This window comes from Lactuca virosa, chromosome 5, assembly GCF_052849685.1.
Source record: "Lactuca virosa cultivar CGN04683 chromosome 5, Lactuca_virosa_CGN04683_v6, whole genome shotgun sequence".
Taxonomy (NCBI): Eukaryota; Viridiplantae; Streptophyta; class Magnoliopsida; order Asterales; family Asteraceae; genus Lactuca; species Lactuca virosa.
In genome coordinates, this window is record NC_136430.1 from 416,543,467 (window position 1) to 416,559,822 (window position 16,356).

The 16,356-nt window shown below is 35.4% G+C and overlaps 1 protein-coding gene across 1 annotated transcript; it reads left to right on the forward strand.

Annotated features, from left to right (window-relative positions):
- The first annotated feature begins 1,909 nt into the window (after positions 1-1,909).
- On the forward strand, positions 1,910-5,343 carry LOC145112239 (delta(12) fatty acid desaturase FAD2). The gene is made up of 2 exons (XM_079048429.1): positions 1,910-2,035; positions 3,979-5,343. Exon 2 carries the CDS (start codon positions 3,990-3,992, stop codon positions 5,127-5,129), a length of 1,140 nt encoding a protein of 379 aa, XP_078904555.1. The 5' UTR covers positions 1,910-2,035; positions 3,979-3,989; the 3' UTR covers positions 5,130-5,343.
- The last annotated feature ends 11,013 nt before the right edge of the window (positions 5,344-16,356 follow it).

A 16,356-nucleotide genomic window follows, 5' to 3' on the forward strand; every position in this document is an offset into this window, starting at 1 on the left:
TACATACTCAATAACAACATACATCAGTAATTTTAAAACCATCAACCTAAATTTCAGTTTTTTAACCTAATTTTCAAGTCCATCAAATTCAACTTAAAACCTATATCCATCTTCTAGATCAAATTCGAAAAAAGAGTATTTGAAATACAAATCCATCACCTTCAACCATCGACCCTCCCAAATCTATTTATTAGACCATTTTCGAAAAAAATAAAGCAACAAAAAAAAAAAACACTTGAAGAAGAAAGGATATGAAACTAATCAGTATGGAGGAGAAGAAATCATATCTAGCTTCCTTTTCTTCCAACGTTTCAATGGGGGAAGGAGAAACATCCAAGCAGAGATGATGAAATCCTCCGAAAGCCTCCAATTCGTTTGTGGCTTCAATTGATTCCGGCGAACCAATAGATTAGGAGAAACAACGAAGACGAAAATGATGGTGGTGGTGTCGTTTGCTTTCATTCTCTTGCACCAAAGGAACGAAAGGAGTCTGACAGGTCATCGATAGTACGAGCGACAGTGGAAGCGAGAAGGTGAAATCGTGAGTCGGTGGGGATGAAGCTTTCATTATGTTTGTAGCACCACCGGAAATCGAGATTTGGGTGTAGTACCATTGGCGATTTGGGTGTGTTCCCTACTGGAAATCGGAGAAAATGAACAGGTGAGCGAAAAAGGGGAGATGAGTGGTGGGGATGAAGGTTTGTTTGGACATTGGTATGAGGACGAACATGATTTTGAAGATGCAACAATATATATATATATATATATATATATATATATATATATATATATATATATATATATATATATGAGAAATTAAATATCCTCCTACGTTTTCTTTCTACTTATGTTCCTACCCATGTAAAATGGTGACATGTGTCATATTTGGATAAGATTATAATTAATTTAGTACACTTGTCATCATTTCAAATAGGTAGGAGGATATGTAGGAAAAAAAATAGGAGGATATTTAATTTCTCTCTCTCTCTCTCTCTCTCTCTATATATATATATATATATATATATATATATATATATATATATATATATAGAGAGAGAGAGAGAGAGAGATGTGGGCCCAAATTATTTATTTATTTTTTTCATTTAAACTAAATAGACAAAACATAAAAAAGTATATCAGAAGTGCATTATAGTCATTTCAATTTTACGAGGGACCAAATTTACGTACAAACATAGCCAAAAGGACCACGACCACGAATCCAAAAAAATCAGAGTTTGAACTAAAACCTCAAAAAAAATTGCATACCACATATATTTTTTGCAATTTTGTCTAATTTATGTATCAAAACACGATATCTACCCATATTTTAATTTAAAAAAAATAAAATAAAAGGAAATAAATCTCATACAAATTTACGAAATAGCCCTTTAGCTTCCTCCTACCAAGCATCTCCGGTCAACCTCTTCTTTCTCTTCGCATTTCTTTTACCGGCGACCACCACTTCACCACCTGCCATCTCCGATCGACACCCTTATCATCCCATTTTCATATTCTTTTTCTCAGTTCCAGAAACGGTCGGTAAGTATGAGTATCTCCGATGAGTGCAACATATTTTGATTTTGCTTTTCCCAAATATGCACCAACCCTAGGGGAACGGCTTCAACGAAAGGAGAATGGATTTGTGGGTTTTCTGGTTCGAGTTGTACGAAACAAAACCCCCGTTGGTGTATGTGTGTTTGTGGCCTTGTGGTTCTGAATAGCAGTGGTGGTGGTCGGCGGTAGAAAGAGTTGCAAATGGGAAAAGGAACGGAGTAGGAGATGGCTAAGGGCATTTTGGTAAATTAAATATGGGCTTTAATTGTTTTCTCTTTCTTTAATACGTAATGTGGGTCCCACCCGGTGGTGGTGGACAATACTCTCAAGTGTAAGCACACACATCAAGACGTAAAAACCTAAAGCTTAAATACCAGCATATGCTCTTGCAATGGAGTAGGCCGGCATTTCCGAACGGCCCTTTCGCTATTAAGATTTAGATAGAGAAAGAGGACGACTCACGCCTAAAAGCTTCATTCAGGTGATTATCTTTATCTTCTTCATTCATCTTTCCAATCGATACAGAGATTTGAAATACATTCGTTTATATGCGTCTGTATTTGTGAAAACTGAATCTGCATGCCATGATTTGTGACTGTATTTGTTGGATTAAGGCCTGAGTTTAGTCGAAAGGGGTTTCATATTTGACAGATCTAAAATTTCCGGTGCTTAAAACCTTCGAACATTGATTGATGTGGAATGTGGCTGAAAAGTGGATCTGAGAAATCATTTTTGTTGATTCTGTCCCTCCTTTCTGATGCAAGCGTTGGGGTTGCTGATTTAAGCAATATGAACAGGGAATGGAAACAATCTCATTCCGATTTTGTTAACTTTACTCTTTTTGTTTCGTTTTTTCTTGCTAAAAGTGTTTCTTCTTTATTGGAGCTGGATTTTTGTGAAATTTGATTCGTTCAGCAACCTACGATTTTCTATTTTGATAAAGTAATTGAAAACTGCCATGTTTACTTATCGCTCATTTTTGCTTTTAATTTTCCAATAACACGCTTCCTCGATTTCCTCTCCACCATTGCCAGATTTCTGATTTCATACTCTGGAGTTGTATAAAGATTTGTGATATTTTGTGGTTCATTAACAATGTTTCAGTTGAGATTTTTGATTTCTAGTTTATGATATTTTGGTAATTTGTTTTCTGTACTTCATGGTAATTTGACCAGATTAAGTATGAAAGGTTGCAAAAACAGCTTAAACATTTCACATCAAAACATAAGAAACGCAAACTTGATTTCTGATTTTTGATTCATGGTTTATGTTTGCTGTGGTTAGATATATTTGCTGTGATCTTTGACTTGTGATTTTTAATAATCAGTTTAGACTTCTGATTTTTTATTCTGGTTTCTTTATCATATTTTTTGTATTGTGAATTGGTATCAGATTTTTGAGTTCTGTTTTCTGAAAAGTTTGGATTATTGCTCTTATTTTAACAACTGAAAAAGAAAATCACTGGATTTATTTGAGAGAGTTAACAGATCTTCTCAACTTTGAAAGCTAAAGTCATAAATGTTTCCGGTTTCCCCATCTCCCCCATCTTCTTTAACCATTTGACATGTTTGGGCTAAAAAGAATAAAACTGTTAATACAGAGTGAAATTTTTTTTGCAATTTTCTAAATCATTAAAGGTTTGTTTTCCCTGTTAATTTCTAATATTTTTCCACAATATCTCTTCATTTTATTGTTCAATGTTCACCACATATTATTATATTTTAGATACACTCTTTACTTGAGAGACTTGGATACTATCGCCAAAATATGACAAATTTTTTTGTCTTTGTCTTTTTGTATTCAATAACATGCACTGTGTATCACATGGGCCTCACCAAACTTTTACAACTTACTGAACTGATTTTTGTTTATATTTTCCAACAGCAACTTATTATATATAATATGCTTTTCCCAACAACCCCCTTATTTATGTCACATCCCTACATCAAATCAGATCTAATTATGTGGTTGTCCTTTGAATTTCATAGTTCCCTCCTAGGTTTGGGCATGTACTTAACTTCATTTATGACTCAAAAGTTATTGAATTCAAGTTCACCTTCTCGTGTTTTTAAATCACATGACTCATGATTCCATCAACATTTTCAAGTTAATAGCAAACTGTGTTTGTTTTTTTCACAAATAGCTCTACTTTTTTCGATATTTACTATGTTGGTCAACTTATGGTTTAATAGTTTTATAAATTTGGTATACTTTGAATGTTATCAGTCAAAATTGGCATACCATGTGATGCATTCCATTTTGCATTATCAGTGTTTTTTTATTTCAAGAAAGCGTGTTTCTCCTTATGGAAAGTTTGGTATTAAATTATTGAGATATTTGATTTATGCTCAACTATCATGGACCCCACCCTACTTATATTATAAGCTAACTTCTGATATTTCAATCTTTTTTTTTTATGTATAGGTGATTGAACAATGGGTGCCGGAGGGCGAATGTCGAAAGTGTCAAATGACAAAAATACCCCCGAACGGGTCCCGTACCAAAAACCACCATTCACAGTCGGCGAACTCAAGAAAGCAATCCCGCCCCATTGTTTCAACCGATCCGTTATCCGTTCGTTCTCATACGTTGTCTACGACCTCACAATCGCGTCCATATTCTACTACCTCGCGTCAAATTACATCCCTACCCTTCCCCACCCTCTATCCTACGTGGCATGGCCCGTGTACTGGGCCCTACAAGGGTGTGTCCTAACCGGTGTCTGGGTCATCGCCCACGAATGCGGTCACCACGCGTTCAGTGACCACCAATGGCTCGACGACACTGTTGGGCTCATCCTCCACTCCGCCCTCCTTGTCCCGTACTTCTCATGGAAATACAGTCACCGCCGCCACCACTCCAACACCGGGTCAATCGAGCACGACGAAGTCTTCGTCCCGAAGCTAAAGTCAAACGTCCGGTCAACCGCGAAATACCTAAACAACCCTCTGGGCCGAATCCTAACCCTTTTGGTAACCCTAACCCTAGGTTGGCCCTTATACCTAATGTTCAACGTATCCGGTCGATACTACGACCGCTTCGCGTGCCATTTTGACCCGAACAGTCCGATTTACTCGAACCGCGAACGCGCGCAAATCTTCATATCTGACGCGGGAATTTTCGCGGTTCTTTATGGGCTTTTTCGTCTTTCGACAATGAAAGGGCTCGCGTGGGTCCTAGCCATGTACGGGGGTCCGTTGGTTGTGGTGAATGGGTTCCTTGTTTTGATCACGTTTTTGCAACACACGCACGCGTCGTTGCCCCACTATGACTCGACTGAATGGGATTGGTTGCGTGGGGCCCTTGCGACGGTTGATAGGGATTACGGGGTTTTGAACAAGGTGTTTCATAATATTACGGATACTCATGTGGCTCATCATTTGTTTTCTACTATGCCTCATTATCATGCGATGGAAGCGACTGAAGCGATTAAGCCGATTTTGGGGGATTATTATCAGTTTGATGGGACTTCGGTTTTTAAGGCCATGTATAGGGAGACCAAGGAGTGTATTTATGTTGATAAAGATGAGGAGGTGAAGGATGGGGTTTATTGGTATGGGAATAAGATCGAATGAATGAATTAGAGATATGGAATTGTAAGGAAAGAGTGGCGAAAGTTTATCTCTTTTTTCTAGTTGTGTTGTTTAGTGTTTGGTTTGGTTTTGATGTCCATTTGAAAATGGACGTGGTAATTGTAGTGAGAGTTGAATAATAAGTTATGTACTCGAACTTGATGTTTGTAACCACTCTGTTTTAGTTTTTTCGAATGGAGCTTTATCTAAGCATCAATTTGTCTCTAAAATTTTAAATAGTTTTAAGCAAACCTAAAAAGTCCAAATAAACGGTTGTTAACCTCTGATAGAACTAGTCAGAGGGGACATTAAGAAGTTGGAATCATGAACATTAAAGTAGTTTTTAGCATTCTAGCTAATAACTAGGTTAACAATAAGTTATTTTAATGGTATTAAAAAGCACTAAATTATAATAAATTCAAAATATAAACTCGTTTATTACGCCTTACATACAGCATAAATGATTCAGTTTTATTAAATAATCCCTTTATTATTTATTTGTTTTTCGGTTTTTCCTAATGTAATTGATTTTTCATTATTGCAACAGTGAAACACGGGTATAGAATAATGAAAGTTGTTTGTGGTCCATGTGGACCATGTGAGTGGTTTGTATTTTATAAAGTAATAAAAGTTGAAGGTGACCCTTTTTGGGAAGATCGTGGATCATGGCTTGCCAATCTTTGATTGAGCGTAAGGCCACCTTTAAATTAATACCAAAAAGCACCACAAAATATTAAATTTAAACGTCAATTTTTTAGAGTAAGTTTTGTATTTGGTCCCTGTTTTGTATTTAAAATAAGTTTGGTCCAATTTTTAAAATGTATTTTTATTGTGAATTTAGTATCTGGAACAATGTAATATGAGTTTTATATGGGACCAAACTTGCAATTGTGAGTAAAGCATATAGACATAATACACAACAACATATGAACTTAATGATAACTTCTATAAAAATTTCAAGAATTCGACAAAAACATGTGATTTAAAGTAAAATACTAGGACTAAATTTATAATTTACTCATTTTTATTCCAACCACGCAAAAAGGATGTTAAATAACATATTAGTAAACTTACTAAAATAAAAGTGATGTTTTAAATGTTATATTTAATATTAGATTTGTTTTAAAGCTTTTGATGAGATTTTTATTATGATACATTTGGTTTAATTTGATTTATAACATTTATGCGGAATATTTAATATTTAATAATTTTACATAATACCGAGTTTGGTGTTTGATGCAAAGTAAACAGCGTAAACATTCATCGACACCAAAAAAGTTGTGTTGGGCCACCTGATTTTGGGGGTTATTATCATTTATCAGTTTAATGTGATGTCGATTTTAAAGCGATGTGGTCTAAAGAAATAAAGAGTGTATTTATGTTGATAAAGATGTGGAAACTTTTTTGTAGCAGGAATTATCATCTTAAAGTTGAAATATGTGATATTCGAATTTAGTTAAACAAATTTTGTAGTCAAATTGTGTTTCTAGCTTTTTAGCTTTTAAATTGACCTATATCTAGCATCAATTATCTCTCTCTTTTTATTATATCAAATAAAAAAAATATTCTTATAATTTAAATTATATTTGACAAACTAATTAAAAAGAGTTAGATTTTAGATGAAAAGGATAAAATAATATATCTTTTAAAATCCAACCTGAAAAACAAAATGACATATATTAGAAATGAGTCTATAAACTGTATATTTGGAAAACTTGTGGTAAAAATCACATTGATTTATATCTCAAATATTTAAAAGAAAACTAGTTCATAAATTACTTTAGTATGTAGTTTCACCAAAATATAAAATAAGTTTAGAAAATAAATTAGTTTATATACGCCAAACACAAAAAAATACCTATGTCAAATTATTAAGATAGTAAATGGCATGTGTTTGGTTTATCATTTTGCAATTCAGACGGACGTAGACAGAAGTTGTTTGTTAGTTTTATTGCGACTATATGGGATTTCTATGGTTCATAAGAGTGATTTTTAATTATGATTTGGACTTGTGATAAATACAAAAGGTAATGAATGGTTGAAGGTGACATATATTGAGCAAATTAATGTAATGACAAGTTGAGTTTTGAAGAAACAATTAAATCATAAACAATAGTTGTTAATAAATATTGCTTTTTGCAAACAGTTTTATGCATTGTTTTAAAAAACTGATTTGAACTGGCCGGTCGAACCGGTTGGACTGGGAACCGGAGAAGTGAGCGGTTCAGTTAGTACCGATTTTATGTCTATTTTTAAATCGGAATGAACCGGCCGGTTTTTACAAAAACCCGGTTGAACCGGTTAAATAAACCGGTTGAACGAATTAAATTAAATAAAAAAACATGGAAATAGTCAAATAGATCATTTTGCATAACAAACTTTGTCCTTTTTTCACATCTATTTAGATTTCTTTGAATAAAAACACATGGTTAATGTTAGAGGTTTTTAAATGCGTTTGCATTCAGCTAAAACTATATTTTGTTTCTCTCTGTATATATATATATATATATATATATATATATATATATATATATATATATATATATATATATATATATATATATATATATATATATATATATATATATATATATATATATATATATTTGATGTGCGTGGATTGATGTAAAATTTATGGTTATGTGTTTTTTAATATATTTTGATTGATCTACAACTTGTATTTTAATATTTAAACGTGTGGATGTCTATGTGTGTAGGAAAATAGGAAAAAAATTAAATTTATAGAAATCGGTTGAACCGGCGATTGAACCGGTTGAAACGGGAAATACCGGTCACCATACCGTTTCAACTAAAAAACCGGTTTTTAAAAGATTGGTTTTATGCCGTAACTTGTTTGCATTAGTGGTACGGGTTTTAGAATTTTTTTTTTGAACAACAAGATATCAATAAACAAGAAAAACCAGTGAGTTGCTAGAAAGAGTTACATGGTACAATTTGTAATAGGAGAATTATATTGTTCATTCAAATTTAAAGAATTACGCTTGGCTCTATACTTAATCCAGTTAAAGGAAATAAGTTGAATATCAGTCGATGTCTTTGTTTTTGTTTCGTAGGATAACGCCTTATCATATGCATTCGCCTTATCCATCAAAAAACAAAATGACTACACCGTAAACAACCCCAAATCCTCTCTTTTCCACTTTAAGGGAACCAAGACAGAAGTTGCACATCAGTCAACAAGCTCGACAATACTGCTAATTATGAGGATTATCTAGTTCTTCTCGGTTGTCTCCTTCATGTCCACTGAAAAAAATCTATATAATCCCTTTGAATCATTTTTTAAAACCACACAATTTTTTCTAGATGCAATACTATACGGTCCCAAACAGATGTTGAATATGAAATTCATATTTCAATTGTTTTAATTTGTAATATGAGGAATAGATGGATTTAAATATTTAACGATTATTAGAAATTTAAAAGGATGTCGAGTATTAAAATTAGATCTCATATATTTTTAAAAACATATTGTGACATCCCCATTTTCACGGCCAGAAAAGACCGATTTGTTTATGCTTTGTTTGAAAATCAGAGTAACCTTTTAAAGAAAAGTGTTGCGGAATTTGTTCACAGAAAAACATGATAAATACGTTATCAAATCATTTCCGAAGAAATGTATTTTTATTCATTTTAAAACATTTGGGATGTCATCGTCAATAAAGAAACATAAGCATAAACAGAACTTACATTCATTTACACTAGTGATCTACATCTCTTTTAAATCTCTCAGTGTAAAGGAGCTTCATATCGACACCTGTGATACAAATAAGCTTGAGTGGGTCAGGTTGGGAAACCTGGTGAGTACATAGGGTTTTCAACCCACAATAATATAATTATTATGTTTAAACATCAAACAATCAACCCAATTACCCATCCCCATTATCTTATTTACTCTTAAGGATCTACCCTAAGAATCGACTATTCCTCGTTAATTCATTCCTAAGGAGTAGGCACGAAGTCCATCGTTGCCTATGACACAACTGTCAAACACATCTGCTAGTTCTATCACTTAGGCGCAGCTGCCAGAATTGTGACATTCTCTATGAGGCGCATCTGTCGGTGTAGTGCTTTAGGCGCATCTGCCGGGGTTATGAGGTTCTCTATTAGGCGCTTCTGCCGGTAGAGTCCTTTAGGCGCATCTGCCAAGGTTATCTCGTTTATTGACAGTATCGTTTTCGAGAGTCCACTCGCAATACATGTCAATGGGTTTTTAGAGTACACCGGTGAACACATCGTTCACAACACCTACAGGTTGCGAGCCTGCTAGTGTTCCACTGGACTGTCTAGAATAGTCCGTGGTTGTCATCCATACTCTGCTAGATGACGGGGCCAACATTTGGGTAAAAGGCTTCTCACATCGTCCACCTCTCACCCTCACATCATGGTCTATTTCACCTCTCACCTCATCATCCGACTCATATTTCATCTACCCATGTTTACCCAACATATTTTGTAGATAAAAAATATATATACAGTTTAAATCATTTAAAACATGTATAAAATTGTTCATCCAACATAGATAGCAAGTATACAGATAAGATTCACACATATCACGTAATTTATATTAAATAATTCATATCTATGTGTAAGATGAAAGTAACTATGCACTCACCTGATAAGGTGGTGACTCGGCACTCGGACAACATTTTGTTACTCTTAAAACAATTTCCTTCGACAAAACCTAGTATCATTACCACTAGGGTTTAGTATAATATTCACCGAGACTAATTATTAGTCTTAGAATTATTATTATTATATAAGCATTTAAACGATATTTTCCAACCACTATGTACAGACAGGGGCCAGACATAAAACACCGGAGGGCAGGACCATTTTGGCATATAACACTTCTGAAATCCAACAACCCTATGCGGCCCTTTAAACCAGATTCCCCGTACCGCGAGTGGTTAAAAGATATTATAACGACACTTATATAACTCATAATAATAGCCCAAATACTCATTATAAGTTCCTAATAACATTATTATATTAAAACATAAACTATACTAAAGATAGGTTAGGCGTAGCTCACTTACAGCGGGTTTTCTCGAAAACCGGGCTTCGCCGGAGCAGCGTTCCCGAGCCGAAATGCTCTTTTCTCGGGGCTTCGGGAGCCTCGGGGCTTCCTTCGGGTGCTATGGGGTTTACCTAGGCTTAGGGGGGGGGGGTTGGGGGCTTAGAGAGAGAAAGTGAAGTTGGGAAGGCGTGAAGAATGAGGGAACCCGACACCACTATTTATAGGCTGGAATCCTGCTCTACTCGTCGAGTAGGAGGTCCTACTCGTCGAGTCCATGTCCAGGTGTCACCATCTGGTGGCTTGCCTTGGGGAGAAAGTCTTGGCCCATATTCAGCCACGTCACCCGACTTCGCACAGTACCCTGCCAACTTCTAAATCCCGTAACTTTCGTATACGAGCTCCGTTTTCGATGTTATTTATATCCACGCGTAGGTAAAAACAAGATCTACAACTTTCATTTAGACTCCGTCGGCTAATTCTCGACCGATCTTAAATTTAACAGTAGGAGGAGATTAGACTGTTAAATGACCGCGAAGAATTCGTAACTCCTTCATACGGGCTCCGTTTTCGTCTGTCTTTTTATCGTTGAGTTCCTATTAATGAGATATTCAACTCTCATTTAGGTTGCGTAGGCCAAAAACCGCTCGAACTAAAATTCGAGTTTCGGGTCGTCCACTGCTATGCAAAATCTTAGAAAATTCATAACTTCCTCATACGAAGTCATATTTGGGCGTTCTTTTTTTGTATGTTCTCGGTTTAAAGTATACTACAACTTTTGTTTAGATCACTAAGGCTAAAAAGTCCTCTATCGTAAATTCATTGTTTACGTCTCCCGGTGTCGTGCCGGTTTTGCCGTAAAACTTCGACGGACCATAACTTCTTCGTTATAACTTGGTTTTCGGCGTTCTTTATATGTACGGAACCCTTGAGATATATTCTACAACTTGGTTAAGATTATTTATTCTAAATAATCTTTGGTCGAAAAGTCGTTTTCGACCCCGATTATCTCTAAATTGACTAGGCCAAATCTACGGGCGTTACAATTATCTCCCCCTTAGGATGATTACGTCCCGAAATCATCAACGAAACAGGGCTCACATGATGACTCCATACGTTATCTCTTCATCCTAAGTAATAACCGTAACTTTGATGTTTCTTCGAACGAGTATCTAACTCTAAGACTTCCTGACTGCAGGCGGTGCCCGATCTTGGACCCGCTCTCTATCTCATGTTAGACTTCCAATCATGATCTTCATGTCACGATCTCGATCTTTATTGAAGACTCTTTCTCTAACAAACTTGAGATAAGTTTCTTCTTTCGATTATTATAATAGACCGATGGGTCATGTTCTAATGACCTCTCATCGTATGATGCATTGTTTGGACTCAGGTCTTTTAGAGTCAAATTCCAGAACAAAATATATATTCCTTCATGTTCTAATCATATCTTAAATGGTAGCATTTCTAGCTACAAGCAACTATCGCGATACCTCTACCGATCGCTTTGATTATCTTTTATTTCAATCTTCCGGCTTAAGTCAGATGTTACATCAAACTTGGTTCTCCGAACCATGTAACATACTCCTCGTAGTCGGACTCAATTCGATATGACCACTAGGGTCGGAATAACAAAAATCTTCTTAGTCATTACTGAAACAATGGTAACAACATACTTGAATAAAATGGTATCAATTACTAGCTTCTTGGTAACCTTGTGACTTTCCTTGATCCAAGTGTGAGTCCTGTGCTTCCGGTAGTATAGGCCTCTACTACCATTCACACCTACTCATACTCGTCCCAAGTATTGTCTTGCAGTTCTCCAAGTTATTACCACAAAAACAATTTTAACACATACAAATGTGTCCAAACAATCACATAATTTTCCCTAGACTCTACTAGGACTTCTTCCATGCGTATCTTCAATCATCAATTCTGCTTCAACTCGGTTGGTGATGGAAATGTCAGACGATTGGATAACTTCATGGATTATACCAAAAATCTTTCTTTCTGCTAATCGAAAGTGTATTTCTCCCGTACTAGACGTATTATTTCTTAGACGTGTTCTAAAGGCAAGATATCCCTCTTAAAATATCTTCTGATATGTATCATTCAATATCGTAAGCCTTCTCATTTCCTCCATTTGCTCAGTCTGCTATGAGTCCTTATCATGACATTCTATACACCAAAGCAGGCGTTCGGTGTATCGAGACGAGAATATAGATAGAGGAAGATTTAGGCGCATATTCCTCCTTATTACTCCGAAAAGTTACATGTCAGTTCTAACACCGTAATTAAATGTTTAGAAATCTGAACACATAAAATTTCCAGATCCGGTCGGCAACAGACCATAGATCCGATCAAACGATAACATCATAAAGCATATAAGGCAGCATAAATCATTTAGCACATAAAAGCAATTTAATCATCTTCCCTAAATAAGCCAGTGCTTGTGTCTATTCAGGTGTACTTCCTAAAATATATTAGACACACTCCTCACGATCATCGCTTAGCATTCTAAGTTTAAGTCTAGAAAAAAATCCTTATTCCTAGTTCGCTTAAACTAATGCTCTGATACCAACTGTGACATCCCCATTTTCACGGCCAGAAAAGACCGATTTGTTTATGCTTTGTTTGAAAATCAGAGTAACCTTTTAAAGAAAAGTGTTGTGGAATTTGTTTCCAGAAAAACATGATAAATACGTTATCAAATCATTTCCGAAGAAATATATTTTTATTCATTTTTATTCACTTACATCGGGTTTTCTCGAAAACCGGGCTTCGCCGGAGCAGTGTTCCCGAGCCGAAAGGCTCTTTTCTCGGGGCTTCGGGAGCCTCGGGGCTTCCTTCGGGTGCTAAGGGGGTTTACCTAGGCTTAGGGGGGGGGGGGGGTTGGGAGCTTAGAGAGAGAAAGTAGAGAGAGAAGGTGAAGTTGGGAAGGTGTGAAGAATGAGGGAACCCGACACCACTATTTATAGGCCGGAATCCTGCTCTACTCGTCGAGTCCATGTCCTTGTGTCACCATCTGGTGGCTTGCCTTGGGGAGAAAGCCTTGGCCCATATTCAACCACGTCACCCGATTTCGCACAGCACCCTGCCGACTTCTAAATCCCGTAACTTTCGCATACGAGCTCCATTTTTGACGTTCTTTATATCCATACGTAGGTAAAAACAAGATCTACAACTTTCATTTAGACTCCGTTGGCTAAATATCGACTGATCTTAAATTTAATAGTAGGAGGAGATTAGACTGTTAAATGACCGCGAAGAATTCGTAACTCCTTCATACAGACTCTGTTTTCGTCTGTATTTTTATCGTTGAGTTCCTATTAATGAGATATTCAACTCTCTTTTAGGTTGCGTAGGCCAAAAACCGCTCGAACTAAAATTCGAGTTTCGGGCCGTCCACTGCTATGCAAAATCTTAGAAAATTCATAACTTCCTCATACGAAGTCAGATTTGGGCGTTCTTTTTTTTGTATGTTCTCGGTTTAAAGTGTACTACAAATTTTGTTTAGATCACTAAGGCTGAAAAGTCCTCTATCGTAAATTCACTGTTTACGTCTCCCGGTGCCGTGTCGGTTTTGCCGTAAAACTTCGATGAGCCATAACTTCTTCGTTATAACTCGGTTTTCGGCGTTCTTTATATGTACGGAACCCTTGAGACATATTATACAACTTGGTTATGATTATTTATTCTAAATAATCTTTTTTCAAAAAGTCGTTTTCGACCCCTATTATCTCTAAATTGACTAGGCCAGATTTACGGGCGTTACACATATACATAAGTAATTAGTTAAATTATAATATGGGGTAATCCCAGAAAAACCTATATTATTGGTTAATGCTTAAAAAAACAATTATATTATTTCTTTGTTCGATTAAACCACTATTATATTCCCAAAACGTGTGATATATCTATTTTATTCAGTAAACCTAGGTTTCCCGTTCTCTTTAGTGTACGTGTCATATGACTCCAGTATATCGACACGCTTTTCACCTTCAATCGATCATTCTGTAAAAAAAGGGTTTGTCGAGGGAAAGCTTTGAGGAATCAGCGGTAAAATCAGCGGTTAATCACAAGGAAAAAAGGTAATCGACTTGAAATTATCGTTCACTGTCTTCTATAATAGATAGAATGTGTTATTTGCTTTTTGTTGTATGCATTGATTCTTTAAGGAATCTTAACCAACAGGTATGACTTTAACTTCAAATGTCGAAGTTGAAGTTTATATGGAGGATTTGAATGAAACAGATGATGATGACTCTGATGGAGAAGAATATGTTGCTTCTACAATGGACAAAACAATATGGGATCCTTTTTTGAATGATTTGGTACAGGGAGAAGTGGAATTGCCTGACATATCATCTGATGATGCTGAATGGAGCTTTTCAAATGAAGAATCTGACAAAGGAGATGATATAGGTCAGAAATTTGGGGACCAATATCTTGTACACAACCCCAGGATACCCTGGAATAAAATGGAACCACACTTGGGGGAAAAATACGAAAGCCCAGAACAGTTCAAGCTTTGTCTAACAAATTATGCGGTGGCTAATGGTTACCAATTGAGGTTTGCCAAGTGTGATCGTTCTAGGATATTAGTACGACGTGACAAAAAAAGTGATGAGAATAAGTGTCCATTTAGATGTTGGGCATCTTGGATGGGGAATGAACTAACTTGGCAAGTGAAATCTTTGGAAAAGAAACATGTTTGTGCACGAAAATACAACCTCGGGTCATTGATAACTCCGGGTTGGATTGCTAACCATTATCTTAATGACCTAATTCGCAACCCCAAAACAAAAGTCAAAGAAATGAAAGCTGATTTTTTACAGAATTATTCTTTAAAGCTTAGCAGAGGTCAGTGTGAAAGGGCAAGGGCATTAGCATTCACACTAATTGATGGCAAGTTGACTGATCACTATGCTAGGATATGGGATTATGGTAATGAAGTTTTGAGATCACTATCCGTGAAAAGCTCAAACCAAGAAAGCCATCTGGATAAGGATGTAGGTGGAATACTAGATTTAGGAGCCGAAATGGGACAAAACTCTAGTCTTTTGTTAATTTGGAATACTAGATTTAGGAGCCGAAATGGGACAATTTAACCCTTATATTATTTTTTTTTGTACAATTTAACCATTATTTAGTTTGACCTTGATTGTTTTAATGTTTTGTGACCGACTACTCTTAACCAACCGGTCATTTAATAAATGACGTGGGTTTTAATAGATGACATGACAAAACTAGGTTAAATGGGCGCATCTGATTATTCTTCTCTTCAAAACTTGCGTTAATTTGAATTGTAACAAACTGTCATTTTGTGGTTTTAATTAGGGAAAAATCTTCACCGAAATCTATATATTTTAAGCTCATTAACTATTTTTTTAACAGAAGATGACAAAAAACCGGTAATTTTTATAAAATGACAAGAAACACACAATTGTTTACATATTTGAGATTTAAAACAATTCAAATTTGTGAAGAAGTGCTCGATTGCCTCGTGGACTGACATCTACATGCAGACGAATCATTACTTTGGTATGTACACACAATAAAGAGACCCTCATTTGGATTCTCATGATCATCCAAGATTGTGTGATATTTTTCTTAACTTCTTCGTGTTACTTGTATTGCAAGTTTTGATGTAAAATGGTCATAGGTACTACCGTTGATCTAAAAATGATATCAAAGACACGTATACATATTTTCAAGCATATCGAAATCGTTTTTTGTTTGTTGAAATCAATTTGAGGCATGGTTTGTGTACACAATAGGGAAATTGTGTGTATAAAACATACTCAACGGTTTGTAAGGTTTAAATTAAAAAAATGATTTTAAATACTTATTTCATTGAGTTTGAAAATTTTCATTTGTGTGTTTTATGTTTTCTTTTGGACATGTTAATTCACTTGTATTTTTGTTTGTATAGTTTTGGCATGATTCTGATAAAAATATACAAAATGTAGAGTGTATTTATATGTTTATGTCAACAAATTTGATTATAGTGCCATGTAAACAAAGATTGATTTAAAACTAGTGTCAAAATTATAAGTAAAAAAAAATCTTAATCAAACTTGTAAAAATGTTGACTTGGATTCCCTTGAAGCTCTTTTAAAATAAGTGCCACCATGATAGAAGTTTTACTTCTAGATTTTATTATAACACTTCAAAATAAGTGTTGCAGTGACG

Bases quoted from the DNA above. Each gene is read 5' to 3' on its own strand.
- LOC145112239 (XM_079048429.1), top strand. From the start codon at position 3,990: ATGGGTGCCGGAGGGCGAATGTCGAAAGTGTCAAATGACAAAAATACC.